This window comes from Oryx dammah, unplaced genomic scaffold (assembly GCF_014754425.2).
Source record: "Oryx dammah isolate SB20612 unplaced genomic scaffold, SCBI_Odam_1.1 HiC_scaffold_9, whole genome shotgun sequence".
Taxonomy (NCBI): Eukaryota; Metazoa; Chordata; class Mammalia; order Artiodactyla; family Bovidae; genus Oryx; species Oryx dammah.
The window spans coordinates 47,866,633-47,892,060 of NW_024070193.1; the positions used below are offsets into that span (position 1 = coordinate 47,866,633).

Here is a 25,428-nt window from a genome sequence, read left to right on the forward strand (position 1 = left end):
TTATTGCTCTCTGCAGATTTCATTTTAGTCAGATTTCAATTCAGTCAGCTCTCTGCAGCTGACTCCCCCTTGTTCATAATCACTTTCTGAAGGAATCTGGAAGCAATCTCGCCCTCTGCAACCCAACAGCACTCTCTCACAGCACCAACTCTGATTACGCAATGCAGATGTAAGTGCTGCTTTGTCCAACCAGAATGCTAGTCCCTGAATGGAGGGATCCATGTCCATCTATCTCTATTATCCTCACAACTCACTATAGGCCTCCGAATACGCGAGCTGCCCACCTCGTACAACCCAAGCAGCTTGAGGGTCCACTGTGTGTCGTGCAGGTCCAGCAGGATTACCAGCCAGGTAGTGCATGCCGTGTCCTGAGCTTGGCTCAGTCCTGCCCTGCCTTCACTATGCCAATTTGATTTTAAGGATGATTTGACGTTTCCTGTGACTTATTCTTTACTCCCCCAACTGAAGTCTGCCTTCAAGAGATGCTGCCTGTGGCCCTTTGTTTTGATTACTTGGTCTTTATTGGCTCCTTGGGCCTCCAAGGGCACCGTCAGGTTATAAATGGAGAAAGACAAGTCAAGAACAGGAAATGGCATGCCCACAGCTGCACAGCTGATAAAACGGCAGAGCCCATAGCAGAACCTAGCTTCCTCGACCCTGTGAGCAGATCTTTCCACTGACTCTGGCTCACAGTTCACAGTACAATTCAGAAGGGGAGTGAAGCGAGCCATGTGACAGAAGAAACGCCATCATGTATGGGGTCAGTGCTCTCTCTTTGACAGGGACATCAGGACACTGGCTTACAGAGAGGCATGCCATCCTTGCAAAACAGATTTAAACTCTGAAAATTATTCTGGATGAATCAGTCAGCCACAACAAAGTCTCTGGCAGGAGGGCTTCATCACTGCTGACCACCACAAATAGGCGATCTTCAGAGAATCTTTAGCAGAGCAAGTCCTCGGTGGGGGACTCAAGGTTATGTATCAGCTGTGATATTTTAAGTTTTTCCCCTCCTTTCTTTAATCAGACTGAGCCAAACTCATATGTTCCAAATTCTCCCAGGCTGCACAGTGAGTTACTTCTGCTGCCTGTGGCACACACGGCTTTGGAATGTCCTCAATGACATTAATTCTTTACACATACTCAGTCACCTACCCTGGCACTTCTGAGTTGGGAGCTGATTTTTTGAGCCAATATCAGGTAGATCATCAGACTAGGGAATATCTACCTATCAGGCCAATGTGAGGCATGCCTCACAACGACAAACCTGGCTTTCCAATGCAGCTACATAGCTAGCTTTGGAGGTAAATCCAGCAGATCCACAGACACCTCGAGAAATACTGTTAGAATAAACCTGCTAAGCTGCCTGCTTTCAAGGACAAAGGTCACCTGAATACACAGGATTGATTCCATATACCTTGTGTAGTCTCATTAATTAAAAGTTCTTCGATATCTCAGTTAAGACTGGATGGACGTTCTTTAGCATGTAGAAGAGACGGCAATAAATTGGGCATACCCCAACTATTTATTATGTCATACTTTAGCAAATGCTTAAAAAAATTCTTTTTTAAATTCTCAGGATAACAATCTAAATATCCTTAACTTCAGAGTAATTTTAAAACCAATTATCCTAATATAAAAATACGAACCATGATTTACTTCATTTTCTTCTTCATCTATTGGATTCACATGTGTCCTAGGCCAATATTCTAGGAGTGCCTGGAGTAAAAGTCCTCCTAAGTTCACTGCAAAAGAGTCAATTAAAAAAGAAAAAAAAAAAAACAGAAAAGAGAAACATTAGTTTTAACTTAAAAATAGAGGGAAAGCAATAAAAATGAAAAGCTTCCACATATTCTGATGTTACATTCTTAACCCAATGCCAAGGATGTCTAGAAGCAAGACTTTACATATTTCACAAAGTCTATTAAAATTTCACCTTACAATGTTTAAAGCAGTGATAATATCAAGCAAACAGATATTCTATTTGGTTATTCAGATATAGCTATTCTTTGAAAATGAATAAACAACAGAAACTGTATTTAAGGGCTATTTCCATATAAAGCCACTATATTTTGTATATATATCAGTTATTTCTACAGGCTACAATCTTAGAAGAATACTGATCAAAGATATAATTAATAAAATATAGTAGACTCTTATGAAGATAAGTCTCTTCTCAACACACACAAAAATTAACTCAACAGGGACTAAAGAGATGAATGTAAGACTTGAAACCACAATACTCCCAGAAGAAAACACAGGCAATAAGCTTGCTGACAATGATATTGGTGGATGATTTTTTTGATCTTACACCAAAAGCAAAGGCAATGAAGGCAAAAGTAAGTAAGTGGAACTATATCAAACTAACAAGCTTTTACAGAGCAAAGGAAATCATCAACAAAATGAAAAGGCAACCTACAAAATAGGAGAAAATATTTGCAAATTATCTGAAATGGGTGAATATCCAAAATATATAAAAAATTCATACAACTCAATAGCAAAAAAATGGAAAAATCTGACTAAAAAATTGGGCAAAAGAGCTGAATAGACATTTTTCCAAAGAAGACATACAGATGGCCAACAGGTACATGAAAACGTGCTCAACATCACTCATCACCAGGGAAAGGCAAATCAAAACCACAACGAGGTATCACCTCACACCTGTGAGGATGGCAGTTAATCAGAAAGATGATGAACAACAAATGTTTGACAGTATGAGGAGAAACAGGAACCCCTGTGCACTACTGACGGGACCTAAGTTGGTGCAGACACCGTGGAAAACAGCATGGCGGTCCCTCAAAAACAAAACTATCGTATCTAGTATGCTACTTCCAAGAATTTATCTGAAGAAAAGGAAAACACTCATTTAAAAAGATATATGCACTTTCTTTTCCGGTTATCGCGGCGTAGGGAACTATGAGCAGCAAAGTCTCCCGCGACACCCTCTACGAGGCGGTGCGGGAAGTCCTGCACGGGAACCAGCGCAAGCGCAGAAAGTTTTTGGAGACGGTGGAGCTTCAAATCAGCCTGAAGAACTATGACCCTCAGAAGGACAAACGTTTCTCGGGCACCGTCAGGCTTAAGTCCACTTCCCGCCCCAAGTTCTCCGTGTGTGTCTTGGGGGACCAGCAGCATTGTGATGAGGCCAAGGCTGTGGGTATCCCCCACATGGACATCGAGGCGCTGAAAAAACTCAACAAGAATAAGAAACTGGTCAAGAAGCTGGCCAAGAAATATGGTGCCTTTTTGGCTTCAGAGTCTCTGATCAAGCAGATCCCCCAAATCCTGGGCCCAGGCCTGAACAAAGCTGGCAAGTTCCCTTCCTTGCTGACCCACAATGAGAACATGGTGGCCAAAGCTGATGAAGTGAAGTCCACGATCAAGTTCCAGATGAAGAAGGTGCTGTGTCTGGCAGTGGCTGTTGGCCACGTGAAGATGACAGATGATGAGCTTGTGTACAACATCCACTTAGCTGTCAACTTCCTGGTATCATTGCTCAAGAAAAATTGGCAGAACATCAGGACCTTGTATATTAAGAGCACCATGGGCAAGCCCCAGCGTCTGTACTAAGGCACAGCTTAATAAACCATACTAAACCATCAAAAAAAAAAAAAAAAAAGAAAAAAGATATATGCACCCCCATGTTCATTGCACCGCTATTTACAGAAAACCTCATTGTCCACTGATGGATGAATGGATAAAGAAAATGTGACATACACACAAAGAAATATTATTCAGTCATAAAGAAAATGAAACTTGCCATTTGTGACAACAAGGATGAACCCTGAAGGCCATATGGTTAAGCGAAATATGTTAGACACAGACAAAAGCCATATGATCTCACTTACATGTGGAATCTGAAACCCAAAAAGCAAAAAACCCCAGAGCTCATAGAAACAAAGAACAGACTGGTGGTTGCCAGATGTTGAGGGGTAGGAGTAACGGAATAGGCAAAATGGGTGAAAGGAGTCAAAAAGTATGAACTCCCAGTTATAAAATATATTCGTCATGGGCATGTGACATACAACATGGCAACTATATTTATTAATACTGTATTGCACATTTTAAAGTTGCTAAGAGAGATCTTAAAAAGTCTCAAGAGAAAAAACTTTCCATACATGGCGACAGATGTTAACTATTAACTAGATTTACTGTTGTGATTATTTTGCAATATATACAAATACTGAATCATTATCCTGTACATCTGAAACCAACATATGATATGTCAATTATACTTCAATAATTCTTTAATTGGAGGAGGATAAACTGTTTCCTAGCTTCAGTTATCCTTACCTAACAGATTTCCAGAATGCTTTAAGGGTAGAGAGTATGCTGGGTGTTTAATTGTTAAAGCTAAGTCATACATTGTGAGAAAACTCAAGATCCCAAAACACTTAAAATGGAATATTTTCCATTTCCATATGAGAGAATAATATAGATTTCTTGAAAAATAATTTTTTTAAAACCCAAATATTGTTTATAAACAAAAAAGATGAGCATAAAGCAAAAAACCAGCACAGATCTACCTACTCTTTTGGAAGAAGGCGGGGAAGGAAGGACACAAACTCACGTTTTGGATCTGATCCATCAGGGCTGCTGAAGCCAGCATCTTTTGCAGAAACCCAAGCAGCAAAGCAGTCACTCTCATCCAAAGTAATTGTCAACATCTGTCAAAAGAGAAAAATGGCTTAGTGGCATTCTATTTGAATACACTCTTCAAGTAAGTCTCTAAATCCTTATTTATTTGCACTACAGTGCTAAGCCACAGATTCAGAATCAAAATGTGTTTCGTGTGATTCAATGCAAATACAATTTAATATTCTGGGATATGAAAAGGCATTTAAACTGCATAAAACCTTCTCCTTTCAAACTTAAAAACACAGGACTCCAAAACTAATAATACTTAATTCTCAGCTATACGGGAAATTTTCAACTACCCCAAATTGCACAAATATCAACTGCTAACTTACCCCTGTTTTTAAGTCTACTGAGAACCAATTTGGTACATATACCATCTTAAATCTTTTCTTAATTTCATCTTCAAAATCCACTTTGCCCAAATCTTCAACTTTACATGCCTATACATCAAAAAGAAAGTATGATAATTATTACTATTAAGTGGTCAATTGATTTGACTCTGACTTACTCAAATTTTACACATTTGCCTAAATAAAATGGAGATTAAAATACGTTTCAGAAAGAATGTCACCAAACATTTTTATCTTAAAGCGTTTACCTTTAAATAACTACCTCCTAGTAAAATTTTAAATTAAAGAACCACAAAATGTCCTTTTTTTTGAAACTGTAATTTAATTTTGCTGATATTGATATAACATACCACCACACTTATCTGTAACCAATGTCAAAAGAAGGGGAAAAAAATCTTGAAGGAACAAAAAGCAGTTTGTAAACACTTTAGGAGAGCTATGCAGCTACCTTCAGATAATAGGTATAATATAGGCAGCAATCTTAAGTTACTCTTTCTTATTCATTCCCTAAATACATATGCTCCCCAAAAGTATGTTCCAAACTTCATCTGGTACCATGGAGCATTTCCAATCAGCTCATCTCAATTCTGAACCACAAGACAGAATGTTCCCTCTACCTCTTCTCGCTAACAGCAACCTGGCTCATTCCTGAGGGTCCCAGCTCACCAGCCATCTTCTCAAAGGGTGAATACTCCATGTCTTCTTCTATATCCCAAAACTCCCTAATGGCATATAGAGACTATGATTCCACCACGACTATGTAAAAACTCTTTCTCTGAGCCCATATCATTTAGCTGCAGTAAACTGTACCCCCTTTTCCTCACTGCCATCTAGTAACCTCTGGGGTTACTGTCCCTCATTCACTGGCAACTTGAGCCTGGCTCAATGTCTTGCAACCCATCTCGTGATCCTGCTTGTTTCCTGGACAACATCAACATTCACGTGGACAACACACAGGCAGGTCATCTCGGCCTCTGGAATCCTTGACAGTATTCCTACTATAAATGGGACAGTTACTCATGCTACCTGGAACTTGTTTCCACAGTTTCCCACGACATCCTTGTTAAATCTCTACTTTCCTCATATTTCTGACCTTGCCACCACCACCTCTTACTGCCCTCAGCACAACTCTGACCTCTACTCCTTAAAAAGAGAAGCCTCAACAAAATTCCCTTAACTTTCTGCTACTGTTCTTCCTGGTGCAAGGAAAAAGGTGCCCCTTCTTGCTGGACCTGGACCGCCTGATCTCTTGCGTCTTGGGGGCCTTGTACCATCATCTACCCTCTCATGTCTTACTGGCTTTCCCCATAAACAGTGAACCATGATCAAATTTCTCCCATCTTAAAAATACCTTAACACCCAAACAAAACCCTCCCTTGACCTTTTCACCTCTAAATCTTCTCCAGTCACTGCCTCTTCTGCCTATCTCACCAGTCAAATATCATCAAAGATTGTCTCTATTCAAATACTGTTTCGTCACCTCCCAAACACTACTCAACCCACTCCATCTGGCAGAAACTGTTCTTCTCAGACACCATCCTCTTCATTGACTAGATCCACATGCATACTCCATTCTGTTATCTCACCCAAACTCTCAGCAGGCTAGCTCAGCTTACCACAAGCTCCCTTCTGAGACAATTAGTCCTTGAGCTGCCACTGGCTCTGAGCATTCTTACCCCTTTTTTGTTACACATCTTTTAGGCTTCTTTTTCTAAAAATTCATGAAATGGAGATGATTTGGTTTCTTCCATTTTCAGTATAGATGTATCTCTTGGAAGCTGACCTTCTCATGGATCCAATTATAATCTACAGATGATGACAGCTGAGCCCATTTCTCCAGCCCAGCCTTCTCATATGTACATTAGCTTGTACAGCTCTCTGCCCAGCAAACATCTCTAGCCAGACATCCCACAGAAACTCAAATCTGTTACTTTCTCAGCATGTCCCTTCCCTCAATGACCTTTTTCCTCTTACGCTCCCTGTAACGCTTCCACACTAATCCGGAAGCCGAGCACCCATCTCTGTCCCTTCCCTTTCTTCCTGTGCATTTAGTTGCTCAGTCGTGTCTGACTCTGTGCAACCCCATGGACTGAAGCCCACCAGGCTCCTCTGTCCATGGGATTTTTCAGGCAAGAATATTGGAGTGGGTTGCCATTTCCTCCTCTAGGCGATCTTCCTGACCCAGGGATCGAACCCGCACCTCTGTGTCTCCTGCATTGAAGGCGGATTCTTTACCCACTGAGCCATCAAGAAAGCATCACTCTTATCCACAAGCCTAAAAATCTAATTATTCTATTTTTTTAACCCCTGCTTGTTCCCACCCTACTCTAGAGGAATATGATATTTCACTGTATTAGTGCAACAACCTCCTAACTATAATGTGTCAGTCATTACAATAAATACTTCTCAAACATCCCCTTAATATTACCAAGAAATAGGTAAGACCCAGATTTTAGGAATAAAGACAAAGGTAAGAATATTCTGGAGAACATTTGGCTGGCAGGTGGCAGAGCCAAGGTCAGAATGCAGCTCTGTTCAACTCTGTGCCTCCAGTCCTAAAAGCACTCTTGATTTCCATACCTTTATTTAATGTCATGCCTATTTTGCCAGATCACTTGATCTTAAAACCTCAAGGTCTAATATCTGGATATGGGACACTGCCAGGCCAGGGACACAAAAATGCCAATGATGGTGCATGTCAGCGTAGTGCCCCATTTGAGTAGAATTACCTCCCATTCAGATAGTAGGACTACCAGGACTTCAGCTGGTTAGACAGTTTTCCTGCTCTAAACTCATCTAAGAATCTTTAGTAAGTGCTAAAAAAAAAAAAAACTGGCCAAGTCTGGAGCCTACAACTCATGACTTTGTGGGAAATGAATCTCACTTTTCATCTTTAAACCCTTGCTGCTGCTGCTGCTGCTAAGTCGCTTCAGTCGTGTCCGACTCTGTGCGACCCCAGAGACGGCAGCCCACCAGGCTCCCCCGTCCCTGGGATTCTCCAGGCAGGAACACTGGAGTGGGTTGCCATCGCCTTCTCCAATGCATGAAAGTGAAAAGTGAAAGTGAAGCCGCTCAGTCGCGTCCGACTCTTCGAGACCCCATGGACTGCAGCCCACCAGGCTCCCCTGTCCACGGGATTCTCCAGGCAAGAGTACTGGAGTGGGTGCCATTGCCTTCTCCAATGCGTGAAAGTGAAAACTGAAAGTGAAGTCACCCAGCCGTGTCCGACTCTTCCCAACCCCATGGACCGCAGCCCACCAGGCTCCCCTGTCCATGGGATTTTCCAGGCAGGAGCACTGGGGTGGGTGCCATCGCCTTCTCCAATGCATGAAAGTGGACAGTGAAAGTGAAGTCGCTCAGTCGTGTCCAACTCTTCATGACCCCATGGACCGCAGCCCACCAGGCTCCCCTGTCCCTGGGATTCTCCAGGCAGGAGCACTGGAGTGGGTGCCACTGCCTTCTCCACCTCTACTACTCCTTTATATTCACTCAGGTCTCCAATTATACAAAACTGCTCACCTGGCCCTGAATGAGCACATACGTTCCTCTTTTGTGTCTTCGCTATTCACTCCATCCTCCTAAACTGCCCTCCCACAATCCATTTGCTGGAAGCCTTCAAGGCCCTGCTCCAGTGATCTCTCCACATAGAGCCCTGCTGGTTTTCCAGCTGTAAGCAACCACCTTTGTTTGTAGGCCATCCTGCGTTCTGCTGTCCCTCCAACCAGAAGGGATCATTTTTCATCATTTATGACCCTCAACACAGTTCTCTGCACTGTGTTGAACTGAACTGAGTATTCATTTCATCCAGAAATATTCGTAGAACAAATATACCAACAACACTAAGAAGGGCCATTTGTCAGGATCCTAAAAGCAAAGTTCAATTTATCTATAAATTCTTCAGTGCTATTTAGAATGTGGCTGGACAGCTTAATACATCTCAATTATCCAAGAATTCACTGTAACATGACTCAAAGTCATAACCGATGCTCACAGAGATGGCTATAAATCCTTAAAAAATGGCCAAAATTATTCTGTGTACTCCAGTGGTTCTCAACCTACGGTGATTTTGCATCCTCCTTCTTCTTCCCGCCGTCTAAACATCTGGCAACGTCTAGAGGCATTTTTGGTTGTCATAACTGAAATGGGGGACGGGGATGAAGGCGGTTACTGGCATCTACTGAGTAGAGGCTACAGGATGCTCCTAGGCATCCCACAACACAAGGACAGATCCTCCCTCCCAGTCCTGCAACAGATTTTTTGGGCCCCAAACACCAAGAGCATCAAGGATGTGGAACTCTGAAGTATTCATTTTCAGGGAAGGCAGCATAACACAGTTGGTAATACATAAACAGAGAAAATGGTTCCATTCAAATTCTGGGTACTTAAAAAGATTAACTATGGCCTTATCTAATATTCACATGAGAATATATACTCCAAAATAAGGCTGTCCCTAAATCTTTATTTATATATTATCTTGGTTATTTTATATATATATACACACATACAAACAACATATACACATATACATACAAGCTACAATAAAAAATAAAGGATACAGAATCCAGTAACCTATATTAAATTACAAAGATACTCACCTTCAAGACATCCCAATATGCCACATTATTATTGGTATCTTTGGTTAATATATGTCTCTTATCATTAAGAATGTGACACTGAATAATACTAGCTCCCCCTAAAGGGAAAAAATCCACACAGTTAGTAAAACAGTCCTATATTTAAATTCACAGTACAGCAATGTGTTAAGTGACATGTAACGAAGTGTAAAGTAGCCCCCAGAAAGGAGACCATATAATTATGTCTAAGGCAATTTAAAGCTAACCAAAGAAAAACTGTCTGATTTTAAGTACAGATTATAGACGAAAAGACTCTTTATTCACGTCAAGGGACTACTAGGTGGAAAACTGTTATAGAGCAAACACCTTAATAATTTTTTTTACCCACTGGGAAAAGTCAAAATGATGACAGACATCTCTGAATTAGTTTCATCTCTTACTAATGTTTGCTTCCTATCTTACTTCTCTTTTATGCCTCCTGAATGGACATTCTATCCTAATGGTAGCGGCAGGGACATCTAACTATAGATAAACACATCATTCAATACCCTAGTCCCAAACTCTGACCTTGAAATCAGAGCTGCCACTTCCAGTTGTAGAATGTAGAATCCAGAGGCCAGATCTGACATATTCTGGCTTGTGCCAAAAGACAACATTGTATCTTTTACAGAGTGGCTGTTGGCTTCACCAATACCATGATTATTAGTCTAATGCTTGGCAAAAAGATGAATTCAAGAAAGCCCAAATTTTAAAGTCACTAGAGGAGAGTGAAAAAGTTGGCTTAAAGCTCAACATTCAGAAAACGAAGATCATGGCATCCGGTCCCATCACTTCATGGGAAATAGATCGGGAAACAGTGGAAACAGTGTCAGACTTTATTTTGGGGGGCTCCAAAATCACTGCAGATGGTGACTGCAGCCATGAAATTAAAAGACGTTTACTCCTTGGAAGAAAAGTTATGACCAACCTAGATAGCATATTCAAAAGCAGAGACATTACTTTGCCAACAAACGTCCGTCTAGTCAAGGCTATGGTTTTTCCAGTGGTCATGTATGGATGTGAGGGTTGGACTGTGAAGAAGGCTGAGCGCCGAAGAATTGATGCTTTTGAACTGTGGTGTTGGAGAAGACTCTTGAGAGTCCCTTGGACTGCAAGGAGATCCAACCAGTCCATTCTAAAGGAGATCAGCCCTGGGATTTCTTTGGAAGGAATGATGTGAAAGCTGAAACTCCAATACTTTGGCCACCTCTTGCGAAGAGTTGACTCATTGGAAAAGACTTTAATGTTGGGAGGGATTGGGGGCAGGAGGAGAAAGGGACGACAGAGGATGAGATGGCTGGATGGCATCACTGACTTGATGGACGTGAGTCTGAGTGAACTCCGGGAGTTGGTGATGGACAGGGAGGCCTGGCGTGCTGTGATTCATGGGTTCGTAAAGAGTCGGACATGACTGAGCGACTGAACTGAACTGAAATAGCATTTAAAAAACATTTTTTATTTTATTAAAAATAAGTCAATATACGATTAGCCTTTTCTTGACATCAGAACTACATTTAAAGGAAAGTCATTTCCTTTATTTTTGTCAATCTCTTAGTGACTATGCTGCTGCTCCTAAGTCAGTTCAGTTGTGTCTGACTCTGTGCGACCCCAGGGATGGCAGCCCACCAGGCTCCCCTGTTCCTAGGATTCTCCAGGCAAGAACACTGGAGTGGGTTGCCATTTCCTTCTCCAATGCATGAAAGTGAAGAAAGTGAAGTCGCTCAGTCGTGTCCGACTCCTCGCGACCCCACGGACTGCAGCCTACCAGGCTCCTCTGTCCGTGGGATTTTCCAGGCCAGAGTACTGGAGTGGGGTGCCACTGCCTTCTCCGCTTAGTGACTATGGTTAAACTCAATAAAAGGTACAATACCTCCCAATAGCCTTACTTACCTTTAATAACCTGGTCAGGTTGTGTACAAAGGGGTGTTATAGGATTTGTACAGTCATTGTCATAATCTCCAGAGGCTCTGAAATTATGAATTCCCTTCAATGTCTAAAGGAATAAAATTCATTATTTAATCATTTTATACTTTATAAGCTTTTCAATAGGTTTAAAGTGCCAAGAAAAACAAAAAGCAAATGAGAAAAACCCAACAATAACATCAACCAAAAAATACTTAGACACAAAGTACTATTATCTACTGTGATTAAAAAAATACAAAACAAAAATTAAGAAGGGAAGGTTGTCTTTTTGGAGAGAACACTAGGCACTCTTCTGGGTAAAGCTATGTTGATCTCAAATTGGCACAAAGAAATTTAGACAAGATATATATGGTTTTTTTTTATAAGTACAAAAATGACTTGACCTACATATAAAATAAGAATAAAGGCAAACACTTTCTCTTTTGTTATCCACAAACAGTCTGGTAAGCAAGAAAATGGACATCTTAATTTAAAACTTAACTATTTATTCTTAAATCTTAATTAAAAGTACTTTTTTTACTTCACTCTGCTTACCCTTTATTTCGATCCTTGTTCTTTATGCTATGAAGACAAAGGAAATGAATTTGAAAAAACAATTCTGCTTTCTCTTACATTTAGAAAAACAGAATTGTAATGAGCTTCCCTGCTGCGCTGGTACTTGGACTGCCTCTTTTCAAATACACTTCCATAAGGTCAGAAGTTGTAGTAATCTTTACTGGTTTTGTCAGGGCACAGTGCCTATGCATACACATTAAATGTGTATCCTGGCTCCTAACAAAGAGGTCAGAAGCTGTATTTTGACTATGACCTTAATTTTTATACAATCCTTAGGATCACACCTGCATTCACAGGGGCGTTCAGATTTTTGCCACTGTCTAAATTTTGGATTTTTGTCCTGCTACTGAAAGTCATGGCATCTGGTCCCATCACTTCATGCCAAATAGATGGGGAAACAATGGAAACAGTGACAGATTTTATTTTCTTGGGCTCCAAAATCACCAGAGATGGTGACTGCAGCCATGAAATTAAAAGATGCTTACTCCTTGGAAGAAAAGCTATGACAAAGCTGCTAAGCTGCTAAGTCGCTTCAGTCGTGTCTGACTCTGTGCGACCCCATAGATGGCAGCCCATCAGGCTCCCCCGTCCCTGGGATTCTCCAGGCAAGAATACTGGAGTGGGTTGCCATTTCCTTCTCCAATACAAACTTAGACAGCATATTAAAAAGCAGAGACATTACTTTGCCAACAAAGGCCTGTCTAGCCAAAGCTATGGTTTTTCCAGTAGTCATGTGTGGATATGAGAGTTGGACCATAAAGAAAGCTGAGCGCCAAAGAATTGATGCTTTTGATCTGTGGTGTTGGAGAAGACTCTTGAGAGTCCCTCCAGATCAAACCAGTCCATCCTAAAAAAAATCAGTCTTAAACATTCATTGAAAGGACTGTTGCTGAAGCTGAAGCTCCAATACTTTGTCCACCTGATGTGAAGCGCTAACTCCTTAGAAAAGACCCTGAAGCTGGGAAAGATTGAAGGGAGGAGGAGACAGGGACGATGGAGGATGAGATGGTTGGATGGCATCACTGACTCGATGGATATGAGTTTGAGTAAGCTCTGGGAGTTGGTGATGGACAGGGAAGCCGGGTATGCTGCAGTCCATGGGGTTGCAAAGAGTCAGACTTGACTGAGTGACTGAATTGACTGATAGTCATGCTCACACTGAGCATTTGTTACTTTGCCAGCATTTGGTACAGTGGCTCACTTACCCATTTATTTACTGTAGACTTTGTTGTTGCAACCCAAATCGCAGGAGGTGGGTCAGCTGATCTGTCAAGTTCCATCTGAAACAAGGCACAAAAATACCGCTGTATGGAATGTTGATTCGTCCGAACCGCCAGGACCAGCTGAACAATATTAAATACCAACTCCTTCATTCAATATTGTATGGTGATGATACCACAGGCATGTGTTCAAAGCCAGGGATGCACAGAAGAATGAAAGGGTCTCTCTGATAATGGAATTTAGAGCCCTACATAAGTGGAATGGGGTGACATCTTACTAAAAACAAGGGCTTCAAGTTTCAAGTGTGGTTAATTTAAGGGTTCTAAATGGGTATAGTCAAAAGGATGACTTACCCTTCCTTCCCGGTTTTACCACTCTTCTGTTTTTATGTTCTTAATAACAAGAAAGTAAGTTTCTTTTTTCTTTGGAAATGAGTGTAGCAAGAAACAAAATAACCGTTCTAATGAGACAGCGAAAGTAAAGGGTACTCCTGCCATGCACCATGCCTACTCCCCACCGGGAACAGGCTGCATAGTGGGGGCCGCTTCCCGTCTCTTCCCGTATTTCTAAAATACTGCACATATGAAAATAAATACACACCTATGCACACATTATGCAAATGACGTGATCTGCCCACTCTTCCTGCACCAGGCAACTACAGGTTTCGAGACATGAGGACAGGGCTGGAACACTGGCAACCAGGAATCCTCTTCAGTTCAGAGTGATGCTCCTTAGGTTTATGCCTGGGCTAAATCCCTCTTGTCTTTTTCTCCACAGCTCAGAGATCCTGGCCGCAGGCCTTGCAGTGCAGAGTTTCTCCTCCACACCTGTCTCTCCCCATCAGCGTGCTTCCTGCACACATGCTGTGTCTCTGTGACTTTGGCCTCAACTCTCTTGCTTCTCTAAAGGGTTATGGCTTCTGTCCATTAGGCTGTGCCATCTGCTTTAAAGAACTGTACTTGGTCAGTATTATGTGAGCTCTCAGACCAAAGGCATCCTCTCAAGTGTCTCATCTGACCTGTAGTCTGCCTCAGCTCTTCCTCCTACACTGTGGTCTGAGTATCAGATGTCACTTCGTTTTGCAGATGATGGCTATTTGAAGTTCTGTTTTCAGATGATCTCTGAGAAGGGGTTGGCGGGGGGTATAGTGCTATCTTTATGCCTCCATTTTAAGTCTGGAAATCTCCTCACCATTGTTTTAATGTGCAATTCTGTGAATATCAGTGAGACTGAACACCTTGTCAATGATGACTGTCCATTTTTTCAGGCTAGACTTCACTTTTAGCAGGTGTCAATACAGATGGCTTCTCAAGTACCCACCTCCCAGGACTATTCTAAGGCAGTGATGGTTTGCAATTTGAACCTGCCTCTCCCCCTTCTTCAGGAGCACTCTTCCACATTCCCCACGTGACACAGTGGACACATTTCTGCTTTGCTGTCCACTCACAGATACCTGAACTCCTCTATTCCTCCTCTAAGGACAGGTTAGGAAAGCCAGCAGAGCCCAGGAGCACTGTGGGGTCAGTTCACAGGATTCGCCAGTGCGACAGTCATCCAGCCCTGATGTTCCCAGGAAGTCACCATTTCTTCTACGGTTGGCTAAAAAGTATCTTTTTTACAACCTAACAGGTGACTCAGGTTTTAATATTGATTTTGATGTATTTGGCTAGCGCATGTAACAATCTAAATCATAAAACTAAAACATATGACATACCTTGAGAACTGGCGCTTTTTCTTCACAAATGAGCACCCGAATATCAGGGTTTCTTAGGTCTGTGCAATAAATCTTCCTGTCCCTTCCTCCAGAATACACGTGTGTGAAGGCATCGTTGACCTGCAGAGCCCACACACCTTCATCGTGCACTCGATACGTTGCTATACATCTCTGCTGGCCAAGGGACCAAAGGCGGATTGTCCCGTCCGAACTGCCGGAAAGGCACTGGGGATAGAGAAAGCTAAGGTTAGAAACCTGCCAAAAAGATCCTGCTTTCTTGTGCTCTGCTCTTGGCTTCTCTCCTGACTCTATATTGTCAAAATGTATCTCTAATAACCTGCATTCCTGCCTCTGATAAAGGACTTCTGATAAGCATGCATCATAGGCTGGGATGACCAAAGGCAACAATACAGGCTCAAGCAGGGAACCCTCTGAGGAAAACTTCCTTGGTACCTGGCCACCTGCAGCATCACCATCTTGTGTCCCATTCCACACCCAGTGAGGCAGAAACTCTGGTGGGGGCCAGCAATCTGTGTTTTGACAGGCTCTCCAGGTCATTCTGTCTGGTACGCCAAGTTTGACAAGCATTGCACTAGCCCAGAGCCCTGGGTCACACTTCTGTTTTGTCCTCTCCCTCACTGCTCTGTATTCATGATGACTTGCCAGGTCTCCTGGATTTTACTGACGAGACTCAAATGCAAAATCCAGCTTGCCACTCACTCTGTGTGAGCGTGGCTACTTTCCATATGGGCCTCGAGTTCAACATGAATTAATACAAAATGTAAACCCTCCCCATTCAGAGTTAACACTGGCAGTTCTGACATTTCTGAAGGCTCAACTGCATCAGAGTTGCTGGTACTCTTATCAGAGCTGAGCACACGGAGTGTGACAGAAACAGGGAGAACCAGCCACCCCACATCTGCATTCAGCATGCCTGGTATTCTCTACCAGTTACTGTGGTCACCTGAGGAAATGGAGAAAAGCTTATTTCTCTGGGGAAAAAATAGCCCTGAGGAGAAAGCAACTGCTGGTGCTGGTATATGAAATCAAGCAGGCAAAGAACTTCAAAGAAGAGAAGACAGTTGTGGGCTGGGAGACCTGGATAGTGTTTGAACAGGTGAGGCCTTCAGGAATACTAAGGATTAACTGGCCTGTTCTGTGACTTGAAAGGCTTTCAGAACTCTGGACATGTTTAATTAAACAAACAACATACTAACAGACTCCCCCATAAGCTGTCAGGAGCATCAGTGTTTTAATCATTGATTATAACTAGTTTGCAAGAGAACCAAGAGACTAATCAGTAAAGAGACTGTCAGCAGTAAGGTTGTAAGGAGACCTTCATCACGTGTGTAGGAGCACTGTGGTAGTGTAATGGGGGGCAGGCAAGGAGGAGTCCCCCATTCCAGGATGAGGTGCTTCGCTGAGGTGGCAAAGCTGTTAGCAAAGCTTTGATCACTCAGCTCCTAGACCACATATCTACAGGGAATAAGGTCTGACAACTTTAGGATAAGGAAGGCAAAGATGATGGGTTGGAAGTCCTCACAGGCTGGGTAACTTACAACAGTAAATTCCAAACCAAGAATGCACAGCTGAAAACAGTTGAGGAAATACAGAGTATATTAGAGTTCTACATCCACCTGGATATAGAATACAAAATAATCTTTGATAGTAATCAGTATTCTAAGACTGTTAAAAAGCAGGCCCCCAAATAGACAGCAATCACTTTTAAAGCACCAAGTTGGCAAATGAGTTTGTAGTATTCGGTAGTATGGTTAGAAGATATGCCTATTTTACAGGAATTCTAGTGCCTGATGTCCTTTAGGACCTAGAGGGTTCATCCAAACACTTCCCACTGACCCCAACCTTCCACTGGATAAACATGCAGACCCCTTCATTACGAGGTGGTTTCCGGGACTAGGACAGAAAGCCCCAAATGGCTCTGCTAAGTCAGACTCAGGGGATCAGATCCTATAGCCTGATCAGGTGCTCTGTGCTTTTGCCAATAGAGATGAGAAGTACCAGTGTACTGCGGCAAGACTGCTGTTGATCAACACACGGTGTTTCTGGGATGGTCACTTATACACAGTTGTAACTGCCAAAAGAGAGCAGCCCAGTGGGCAAGTCAGGAGCAAGGAGTGGCCTAATGCTCAAAGAGCCCCTGGGCCTATAGGTTAGACTCAGCAAGATTTGTATGAGCAAGGAAAATCCTTTGAGTGACACACAAGGACATGACCAACTCAGAACAAGATAGCAGCTTGCCCCAATCTCCTCAAGCAACTGACTGAACAAGTACAAGGAATGAAAAGTCAGCTGGCTTGGCCCAGGAACGTTGGCACCAATCAAAACAACTGCAGTGAAGAGAGACCTCAGATAGTAAGATTTGCTAAATATCCTACGACAACAAAGGAAGTGAGGCGATAGGCTGACACTGATAGGATTCACTGGCCTACTATACGTATCATCACAAGCCCTGACTTACGCCACCAGGGACCCTACATGAGAAGCTGCAGGGCAACTCTACAGGATTTAAAATATACTCTGGTCCAGTAACCAATAACTTTCTCTTCCAAGAGAGAAGAAGAGTTCAAGAATCAGTAAGTAAACGTTTCTTTTCCCTTCCCTCTTTTCGCCAGATAAGTGGCTATTCTAGGTGTTTTCTTGATCAATTCCCTAATGTAAAGATGCCATGTTGTTGGTGGCTAAATTTACATTTAGTTTCTCATTGCCAATAAGGAAAATGGATAAAGGGAGAACTAGAGGAGAAAAATTACTGGCTTAACTCTGCACTCTAAGGCAGACAGGCAGCTTTTATAGTAGTACCATATCACCGTCTGTGCTTTCAGTAAGGGAAGCTGGCTTGAGGTGAAGTGCATTCATACCCATATATAAGAGAGCCTTTCTGAGATATCAAGGCAAAGAAATAGAGGAAAAGAATAGAGTGGGAAAGACTAGAGATCTCTTCAAGAAAATTAGTTACCAAGTGAACATTTCACGCAAAGATGGGCACAATAAAGGACAGAGGTGGTATGGACCTAACAGAAGCAGAAGATATTAAGAAGAGGAGGAAGAATACACAGAAAAACTATACAAAAAAGACCTGCATGACCCAGATAATCACAATGGTGTGATCATTCACCTAGAGCCAGACATCCTGGAATGTGAAGTCAAGTGGGTCTTAGGAAGCATCACTATGAACAAAGCTAGTGGAGGTGATGGAATTCCAGTTGACTATTTCAAATCCTAAAAGATAATGCTGTATATGCCAGCATATTTGGAAAACTCAGCAGTGGCCACAGGACTGGAAAAGGTCAGTTTTCATTCCAATCCCAAAGAATGCTCAAACTGACGACAATTGCACTCATCTCACACGCCAGTAGAGTAATGCTCACAATTCTCCAAGCCAGGCTTCAACAGTATGTGAACTGTGAACAGATATTCAAGATGAATACAGAAAAGGTAGAGGAACCAGAGGTCATCGAAAAAGCTGGATCATCAAAAAAGCAAGAGAGCGCCAGGAAAACATCTACTTCTGCTTTACTGACTTATGCCAAAGCCCTTGACTATGTGTATCACAACAAACTGTGGAAAATTCTTAAAGAGGTGGGAATACCAGACCACCTGACCTGCCTCCTAAGAAATCTGTATGCAGGTCAGGAAGCAACAGTTAGAAATGGACATGGAACAATAGACTGCTTCCAAATAGGGAAGGAATATGTCAAGGCTGTATATTGTCACCTTGCTTATTTAAAATATGCAGGGTACATCATGAGAAACACTGGGCTGGATTAAGCACAAGCTGGAATCAAGATCTCTGGGAGAAATATCAATAACCTCAGATACTAAGATGACACCACCCTTATAGCAGAAAGCGAAGAAGAACTAAAGAGCCTCTTGATGAAAGTGAAAGAGGAGAGTGAAAAAGTTGGCTTAAAGCTCAACATTCAGAAAACGAAGATCATGGCCTCTGGTCCCATCACTTCATGGCAAACAGATGGGGAAACCATGGAAACAGTGACAGATTTTATTTTCTTGGGCTCCAAATCACTGGAGATGGTGACTGCAGCCATGAAATTAAAAGACGCTTGCTCCTTGGTAGAAAAGCTATGACAAACCTAGACAGCATATTAAAAAGCAGAGACATTACTTTACCAACAAAGGTCTGTCTAGTCAAAGCTACGGTTTTTCCAAAAGTCATGTATGGATGTGAGAGTTGGACTATAAAGACAGCTGAGCACCAAAGAATTGATGCTTTTGAACTGTGGTGTTGGAGGAGACTCAAGAGTCCCTTTGACTGCAAGGAAATGCAACCTGTCCATCCTAAAGGAGATCAGTCCTGAGTATTCATTGGAAGGACTGATGCTGAAGCTGAAGCTCCAATACTCTGGCCACCTCATGCGAAGAACTGACTCATCTGAAAAGAGCCTGATGCTGGGAAAGACTGAAGGTGGGAGAAGGGGACAACAGAGGATGAGATAGTTGGATGGCATCACTGATGTGACAGACATGAGTTTGAGTAAACCCCGGGAGTTGGTGATGGACAAGGAGGCCTGGTGTGCTGCAGTCCATGGAGCTGCGAAGAGTCGGACACAACTGAGTGACTGAACTGAACTGATGCTACTTATATTGTTTTAGGTAAAAGCACATTCCTAATTATCTACAGAGGAAACAAGACATGGAGTGAAGCAGAAAGGAGATCTCAGGAAGTCCACCAGGTCCACAGCCCCCTTCTGAAAACCATCTAGTCTACCGCCTCTAGTTAAGGGCAGTCCCGTGGAGCCCATACGATCCAGTTTGAGCCTGGACAAAGCTAACAGAAGAAGGCTTGGACAACCATATCAAGTGCAACCTAGCAGCTACTGAAAAAAAGTGAGGAGCTGACTGCATTGGGCTTTTTAGACTCAGGTGAAAATGCTACTACAAATAAACTTAAGAGTCCTAGAAAATGCCACGGTTTGCAGACAAGAACATACCTATTATTTCTACTCTTCTCACCAACTATACTAACTAAAGACTATGATTCCCACTTTGCAGATAAGAAAACTAAGGACAGGTAAAGAAGAGTTCTCTGCTCAAGGCTACACAATACATGAGTATCAAGATCCCTCCATGTCTCCAAAGACCTCTATGGGCATCTTCCAGCCTCTCTCTACCTGGTTCTGAAAAGTGATTTCCTTCCCTTGGCCAGTTTTTCAACTTTCCTTTCACCTCTGGAAACAAAGGCTTCACTGATTCATGGATGAGGCAACTTCCCTGATGTTCTTTCATGGGAGTAATAGACCGATGGTGTTTCTCATCCAGTCACATTCGTACTCTCCCTTTTCCAACCCCATTACAATCAATTCCAATGATCCCTGCCTATGAAAAAAACGGCAGCAGTACACGGGAGAAGTGTGTCATAAAATGGTGCTCAGTTTTTGTTTTTTACTGTCTATATTATGAAAGATCACTTTTCTACTGCTATAGAACAGATAGAATTGTGATTTATAATTCACAAATTATGTGGCTGAATATTAACACCTGTTCAAACATTACCAAAATGTTTTTCTTTGAAATGCTGACTTTAAGTTCTATGTTATAGCAAAACTACAGTCCATATCTACATAGTCAACTGACAAGATCTGCCTAAGAAACCAGACCCACTATGAGGATATTTTCCACTGCCAGAAAGCACTCAATACCAAAGATTCCTTCTGCTTCAAAAAAGGAAGCATTTTAAATTATTTTAGCCTATATATGTGTGTGTATTTATGGATGGATGTTCAGTTCTGTCTTTTTGAGACCTCATGGATGGCAGCCCGCCAGGTTCCTCTATCCATGGGATTTTCCAGGCAAGAATACTGGAGTGGGTTGTCATTTCCTCCTCCAGGAGATCTTTCCGACTCAAGGATCAAACCCACGTCTCCTGTAGTTCCTGCAATCCTTTACCACTGAGCCACCTGGGAAGCCCTTATTTTAGTCTATACATAATTGTATATACTCACCTGCATTAAAATTATTTTTAGGATATCCCTTGTTTGGCCTTTCTTTAAAAGTTATGCAAACAAGATAATTTCAAAATGTGGATTATTATATGTGCAATTGAGTATTTTAAGGATTTAAGACCACAGTTTATAATGCGTGTAGCTTTTGGTTTAAACCAACTACGCAACGATACAGAAAGTGGGGGAGCTTCTGCTGTATGAAATTTCTGACAAGGTCAGTAGGTAAATGCTTGTGCGAACTGCATACCTGTGTGCCATCTCTGTTCAACAGCAATGCTTTAACATTATCTGTGTGCCCTTTTAGCTTCATTAGTTTTGCACATGTTCTCGGATCCCATACTCTTAAAACCTGTGAATCATACAACGTATCATACAAACGATCAAATGTAAATAATAGATGACTTCTATAAATCAAATGGTAACCACTAAGTTCTGTGATGGTAGTACTACTTCAGCCAACAGACAGTGTTTCAGTGTCCAAGGCTCCCAACTTTTTTAAGTGGGAGGAAGCCTCTTTAATGTAAAAAAAGTTGCACAGGCCTCCCCACTCCACCCTCCAACCCTGGCACCACACACATGACAGTAATTATACAGTTATACCCTTATTTGTTCAAATAAAGCCTTTTAGTGCCCACCAGGCAAAACCACTGTCTATATATTTTGTAATTACAAAGATCAAATTATTTTGGTTTCTTTGTTTTCTAGTGCTAAAATATACCCCTTAAGTTCCCCCTTACCTTCTCAGTGGACCCTGATACAATGATTGTTCCCAGTTGATTCATTGCCAGGCTATAAATGGAGTCTTTGTTCCCACTTAAAGAAGAAGCTATTAAAGATAAATAGAGCTAAAGGTTAAAATCATCATCTGTTTAATAGCTAGTTAGCACAAACTGCAAAGTTAATTATTTGATTCAGAAAATCTTATCTTTATGAGGACTCTTAAGGAAAAGAAATTTACCTATTATGAAGATAATTCTAAATAATACTATTAAAATTTACATCTCTTCTGGATTTGAGCATACACAAATGCTCAATAAATATTTACTAAATTGAACTGAACTGCCACTTAAAAAGCTATCCACATAATTAATCTATTTTCAAAGACACATATGTGCCAGTAAAAATGAAAACTACAGCTAAACTCACTTTTTTACAAGAAAACACAAATCAAAACAAAATACTATTTTCTCTGACAAAATCAGTAAAAAAAACAAGGCAATATACTTGGTTCTCAAAAAAAATAGTTGAAATGGCCTTCTCATATATTACCTGTGGAAGGATAATTTGGTACAACTCTTCTGGAAGCAAATTAGGCACTATGTGGCAAGAATTGCATTCATACTCTCTGATTCGGAAGTCAATACCACCGAAGCACATACATAAAACTGTCCATACAGTATGATTCCAACTTTACAACAAGGAATAAGTATAAACAAAAATACTGATTGTGAGTAAAGGAATAAATACATATAAAGTATTTAGAAAAGTAACTGCTTCTATTGAATGCTCAATAAATGTTAGCTATGATCATTATTTCCATAATGATAAAAAGCGTGTTTGATATCCTCTCTAAACAGTTCTAAGTAGAATAAACTTGTTGCTGAATCTATACCAGTAAGCCTCATCTCTGAACTTGGGACAATCCTCCTTTTTTGGCTTCATTCCCCCTTGGTAGTGTCTCTTTCAGGCAGGCCTTACATTAGAGAAAGTTAAATGATGCATTATGACAGCCCCAGTAGGGACCAGCTGCTGAATCCCTGAGACTGTGTACATTAATCACAGAGAACAAGGGAAGAATAGTGTTTAAACCTTCACATATTTCCTGAGAAAAAAGGGCAAAATAATATTTAAGAAATTATAAACAGCAGTCTCCCAACCTGCTCTTCTTGACACATACTAGATTACATTAGAATTGTTAGCTATGTCAACATGAGCCTTACACAGTCATGACAAATTGGATCTGTCATGCAGGGATCCAGATAGTTCAGGCCCACATCATGAACACAGATCTTCTAAGCCAGGCTTAGCTAAAAATATGCTCTTAAGAGTCCCTACTGACACCAGGCCGAACTTCAAGTCTAACCTGTCTGGGTCTGACTGGGTAACTGAGATCTTAGTTGATAAGGCATCCATGCTACTAACTCACTGTGAAAGTTTCTGAATTGTCTCTAGGAGCTAGGGTCAGCCTTCCTGCACTCTTCTGGAATTGGCTGGATTCTTAAGGCTGCTCTGAAAGGGTCCTACAGTATTGGCACTAAAAGCCCTCTTTCTTTCCTTTGGGTATTTTCCTATGTGGTTATTAACTTGAAGGCTGTTAGTGTCCAGTAACACTTTTCCTGGGGTAGGAAAATGGCAACCCACTCCAGGATTCTTGCCTGGAAAGTCTCATGGACAGAGGAGCCTGCTGCTACTGCTGCTAAGTCGCTTCAGTCGTGTCCGACTCTGTGTGACCCCATAGATGGCAGCCCACCAGGCTCCCCCAACCCTGGGATTCTCCAAGGGCCGCAGAGAGGAGTCGGACACAACTAAGCCCAACACTTCTGAAAGTCAAGAGCTGCCTACTTTGGGCCAGGCAGTCACTACTTTCATCAGTAATATCAGCCTAGAGTGTGGCCCTGGGCCAGGTAAAGCTGTAGGATATATTAATACAAAGTAATAAGACAGACACTTTTGCGCTCTGGAAACTTATATGTTAGCTAGGGAGCTAACATGCTACGTACAAAAATGGCCAGGTTACACCTGGAGAAGTTACCATTTTTAGACCACAGTGAGGAACTAGCTTCTAATCACACCCTCAGGGACTAGACCGCTACAGGCAGAACCACTGTCTTGATGCAAACTTATAAAATTTGTTTTATAAACCATTCTTTCTTTATGTCAACTTGGATCACTTTCAAAGAAAATTTTTCAAACACCTTACTTGTGACGGTGTTATTTGAGGCAGTTAGTGCTGTTAGAGTATTCACATCCCAAAGGAATATTTGTCGGTCCAATCCAGCTGATGCTACGAGTTCCTTATCCTTGGCATACGCTAAGGCCTTTACATAATCCTGTAACAAAACATATATATTATGATCTACTCTGTAGACCAATAAGCAAATGAGCCATATAAAGTACTGAGATCCTAGTACTGGACTAAAGACACTGAACTGTGTTAGCTGTCTTACCTTATGAGTCCTTAATGTTGACATGCAAAATCCCTTATGCGCGTTCCATACTTTTACTGTTGTATCAGAAGAAGCAGATATTACTAGAAGAGGCAAAGAATGAACAAACCCCTTAGTAGTGTTTCTTAACACAATTTTAAAGAATTAACTTAAAAAAATTAATACTGTCTCAAACTTTCACATATACAAAACATATATACAAAATGTTTATACATAAATATTTGAATATTTATGTATGTTGAGTATTTATAATATTCCTAATGTTAATTCAAACATCTTAACGTTCACATACTCACACATATACATATATATCTAAAAGTTCTTTCTAGAACTTTTTATATTTTGTCTCAAATATTTTTTTAATAAGCAAGACAAACTTTTCAATGTTCCAGCTGAAGGCAACTAATTTGACTACAAAAGATTTCTCTAAGACAGACTGCAAAATCAAGAAATGGATCTTACCATAAAGAGAACAAAAAGAGACTAATCAGGTTAAAAGAAAAATACATATCGCATGAGTCTATTTATATACAGTGACAATGCAGGCAAACTAATCAACAGTGCTTAGAAGACACGCGAGCAGTTATCCTGGGACAAGGGACAGTGCCTGGAAGGGTGGTGTATGAGGGATCTGGGTAATCTGTTTCTTGATATGGGTGTTCACTTTGTAAAATTTTATTGAGCTGTACTCTCAGGATATGTGTACTTTTCTGTATGTATGTTACAATTCAAGAAAAAGGCTTATATAAACAATGAAAAAAATAAAAGAAAAAGAAATCAAATTGAATTAAAACTGTCTAGAAGCTCAACAATCCAAAGAAATACTTACATGTTTTCCCATTACAACAGAGTACAATATCATTCACCCAATCAGTATGGTGTTCCATAGATGCTATATATGGATCTTGCTGAAATTACAAGATAAATCATAAAAATGTCTTTTAGTATATTAGAGGATAAAATATGTCATAAATATATCACAAAAACATGATTATGTTTAGATTCAATTAAAGTGACACATGTCTCTAAGGTCTTCAAATTTACAGCTGAATTCAGAGTAGAATTTCACCAAATGATTGATGCTTCCATATGGCAGATATAAACAGAAGTTTTCTTTCAGAACAGTTTTATCACTGACATAAGCCTCGGTTTCCAGGACAAATGCCCTGAAGTTAGGGAAGGCAACGAGACCTGGGCGAGGCACTGCCTGTGACACGAGTGTAACGGGAAGCGCTTCACTAGAAAGGATGAGACATGAACAGGTCT

General features: G+C 41.3%; 2 protein-coding genes across 2 annotated transcripts in view; one reads left to right on the top strand and one right to left on the bottom strand.

Moving 5' to 3' along the window:
• The window catches only part of WDR48 (WD repeat domain 48), a 49,192-nt gene that overhangs the window by 8,391 nt on the left and 15,373 nt on the right, over nt 1-25,428 (bottom strand). Inside the window, exons 3-14 of the mRNA XM_040246202.1 lie at nt 24,992-25,070; nt 24,163-24,245; nt 23,916-24,045; nt 21,733-21,821; nt 21,243-21,344; nt 15,015-15,239; nt 13,285-13,359; nt 11,492-11,594; nt 9,584-9,681; nt 4,971-5,078; nt 4,571-4,667; nt 1,650-1,745 (exon numbers count right to left, since the gene is read on the bottom strand). Of these exons, the coding sequence (XP_040102136.1) occupies nt 1,650-1,745; nt 4,571-4,667; nt 4,971-5,078; nt 9,584-9,681; nt 11,492-11,594; nt 13,285-13,359; nt 15,015-15,239; nt 21,243-21,344; nt 21,733-21,821; nt 23,916-24,045; nt 24,163-24,245; nt 24,992-25,070 (1,285 nt within the window). The remainder of the gene's footprint in view (nt 1-1,649; nt 1,746-4,570; nt 4,668-4,970; nt 5,079-9,583; nt 9,682-11,491; nt 11,595-13,284; nt 13,360-15,014; nt 15,240-21,242; nt 21,345-21,732; nt 21,822-23,915; nt 24,046-24,162; nt 24,246-24,991; nt 25,071-25,428) is intronic.
• Nucleotides 2,888-3,619, top strand: LOC120867812 (60S ribosomal protein L10a-like). Its single transcript, XM_040246206.1, has one exon. It carries the CDS (start codon nt 2,917-2,919, stop codon nt 3,568-3,570), a length of 654 nt encoding a protein of 217 aa, XP_040102140.1. The 5' UTR covers nt 2,888-2,916; the 3' UTR covers nt 3,571-3,619.

Bases quoted from the DNA above. Each gene is read 5' to 3' on its own strand.
- LOC120867812 (XM_040246206.1), top strand. From the start codon at position 2,917: ATGAGCAGCAAAGTCTCCCGCGACACCCTCTACGAGGCGGTGCGGGAA.